Consider the following 3,087-nt stretch of genomic DNA (forward strand, 5'->3'; position numbering starts at 1 on the left):
ATGGTGGTGCATCTCTCTAGTGGTGAGTGGTCTATAACCATCTATGTAAGGGAAGTTGTAGACTAGACCTTTGCCCTCTATTTGTAAAAGAACTTGTGCCATGACCACTGCCTTTTTATGGGAATGAACCTTGTGCCAGACCACTGTCTTTTGATAGGCATGAACGTTGCGCCCTCTATTTGCAAGAACTTGTGCAATGACCCCATTGTCTGCATGACCTTGGGTTGATGTGGACATCCCTTCGTGTGGTGGCCATATACTCTCTCTGTATTTGGTGGGTCGTTGAGGGTGATAGGGCTTGCACCACTCAAGTTATACCGTAGATGACCCACGAGACGAGGTAGTCCTTTGGGTTAAAAAACTACCAACCTCTTCTTGCTTGCCTAGGATGGTTGATATCTTCCATTGAGTAAACTAATTTTCCATTTTTTATTTTATAGCAGGTGGACTTCAATCATAACAAGGGGTGTGTCACGGGTGGCAAGGAAGTTACACTGGAAGGTGGGGTCCCTTACAGAGTGTGGATAAGTGAGTTGGTACTCATGGATGGGCAAGGGCAATCGTGGGGCCTTCCCATCATCTTATCCTAGCCTAGGACGTGGAGCCATCTCCACACTACCCATTAGGAAAACTTCCAAGCCACCTTCTATTCCATGCTAGATAGTGTGTGTGAAAGTTACTCTGAAAAGGGGGGATTCTTGTTTGGTGGGGTAAAGCGGTGTGGGGATGGTGTAAGTATGTGGAGAAGCTAGGGCAACAAGGTTGAGTGACACACACACACACACACACACACAAACACAAACACAAACACACACGTGTGGATTGTGAAAAAGGAGGATCGTTGCCTTCGTGGTGGTGACCTTCAAGCAGCTAGCGTACGCACACGTGTGGATTGTGAAAAAGGAGGATCGTTGCCTTCGTGGTGACCTTCAAGCAGCTAGCGTACACGGAAGAGTTGTTGTCGGCGAGGAGTGTGCAAGTGGCAGCATCGCTCGCACCCTTGCAAGATGCTCACCTTTGATTCAATATATTCCTTGCCGACGCATCACCCCCTTTCCCTCAAAAAAATTACAACTCCGGCCCGCCATTGTTGACAATTTTTAGCTCACAAACCCTCACTGTTGACACTGCACTGCACCTACTACTACAAACCCTCAAAAAGATTATGTAAAATTTCATGCAAAAAATATGAGGCATTAGTACACCTTCAATCCTCAAGATTATAAAAATTACATCTTCAATCTTCAAGATTATAAAATTACATGCAAAATATGCTTCTAGCATATTAAAGGACCCTCACTATGTAAAGGTTTGTACACATCTAAGTCTTTTTAAAGCCTTTCTAAAAAGCTAAAGGGCAACACACAGTTGATACCCCCCCCCCTCTCTCTCTCTCTCTCTCTCTCTCTCTCTGTCTCTCCTTGCAAATGGGCCATATTACTCTTAATTTATAATGTGCACTTACAACATCTATCATGCCTTCGAAGTCTTTTGTTAGAATCACTTGTCCTTTGGTCACCTTCTCCATCATGACTCTCTCTAATAGCCCTGTTTTTTAATTGGTTTTTGTGTTGAAAGAAGAAACATCATGGAACTTAATCATACTATGAGGATTACCCAAAATGAGAAAAAGAATAAAGGAATTCAAAGCTAACATCCAATCTCTTTATTAAAAGAAAAAAAAAAGGGGGAACAAAAGTAACTTGTTTCTTTTTTGTTTGCCATGAATAATGAGAAAGCACTATTTTTTTTATTTTTTATTTTGGCAGAAAACGCTATAAAATGGGGTGCATAAGCCAAGGCAAGGTGAGAAAAGCCATTGCATTCAAGCTCCTTTCACACATGGCTCAAGTCCAGAGAGAGGCTCAGCCCCATGTAAGCCAGGAAGAGACAGCAGAAGCTTGTATTTTCACTACAAACCTCTCAGGTATGTACAAGTGATTAATTGGTTTTAAGATGGGTTAGAGCTGTGGTTAATGAGCTTTTATGATACTGGGGATTTTTTTATTAATGTAAATTTGGCAGGCTTTCGAGTAGAAGACGTGCAGGTGCAAGTGGAAGATGATGAAGCTTTAATACTGCGCATGGGCAAGTCTACTCGTAAATTTGGGCTCCCGGCCAACGCATGCATTGAAGGCATCCGCGCAACATGGAAGGAAGGGCTTCTCACTGTCACCATACCCAAAAAAAACCCCACTTTATAAGAATGAGAGAGAGAGAAAAAAAGGCCACTTTATTCTACTCAATAATAATCACACTCCCTATGTATCTCTAGTACTAAAATGCATACACTAATTACCATACCTAAAATGCCCACCCTTTACAAAAATGCCTATATTATTCCCATATAAATAATAATAGCACCCCTAGAAGTTCCTAGTTGAGGTGGCCCTCCCAATAAAATGCATACTTGGCCTTCCTCTAGGCCTTCCACCACCACAGCTTTCTATTTGCATTGTGATAAAGAGTCTCACCTTTTTCAAGGCAAGCAATAAATACATAGAGGAGACTTTTATGCTATGTGTGGTGTAGTTCTACCTATGCCTCCCCTCCAATTTTCAACGCCTGCATGTTATCATTATGTTTAGTTGCACAATAATTGTACTTGGATGAGCCCAATCAATCGGTCTTATATTCCATGTCCATGGACCAAAGGGCTTTCCCCATCCCATATGTTGTTCTAGACAAAAAAATTGTGGCAATTTTTATGGCATTAGTGATGCATAAGCTTTATAATTGGGATCCCCAACCACCTCGTAAAGTCAATCCGTGTAACTACTACTACATTCGAGTAGATTTTGTACTCGTGACTAGTGCTTATTATAAATCAGTTGTTTGTTTGTTTTTTTTTCTAGACATAAGTAGCAGTTGACCCATATTGTAGGCATATTGTAGCCACTTCACATAACACAAAGTGAAGGCTTATGTATGCATGCTTTCTTCATTAAAACATTGATTGCTATAACGAATACTTTACATAGGAAAAGGGTGAAGGAATTTGTGCTAGGTATTGTGGGGGTTTATGATTAGGTGTGAAATATATTAACCACCAACATGGAAAGGTTTTGATTCTTAAATTAAACAAGA

The 3,087-nt window shown here is 41.0% G+C and overlaps 1 protein-coding gene across 1 annotated transcript; it reads left to right on the forward strand.

Moving 5' to 3' along the window:
* The first annotated feature begins 1,767 nt into the window (after window positions 1–1,767).
* On the forward strand, window positions 1,768–2,520 carry LOC147617593 (17.5 kDa class I heat shock protein-like). Its single transcript, XM_086775884.1, has 2 exons — window positions 1,768–1,927; window positions 2,026–2,520. Exons 1-2 carry the CDS (start codon window positions 1,783–1,785, stop codon window positions 2,202–2,204), a joined length of 324 nt encoding a protein of 107 aa, XP_086632010.1. The 5' UTR covers window positions 1,768–1,782; the 3' UTR covers window positions 2,205–2,520.
* Window positions 2,521–3,087: the final 567 nt, after the last annotated feature.

The sequence above is a fragment of the Cibotium barometz genome, chromosome 36 (assembly GCF_041138505.1).
Source record: "Cibotium barometz isolate CiBa-2024 chromosome 36, ASM4113850v1, whole genome shotgun sequence".
Classification (NCBI taxonomy): Eukaryota; Viridiplantae; Streptophyta; class Polypodiopsida; order Cyatheales; family Cibotiaceae; genus Cibotium; species Cibotium barometz.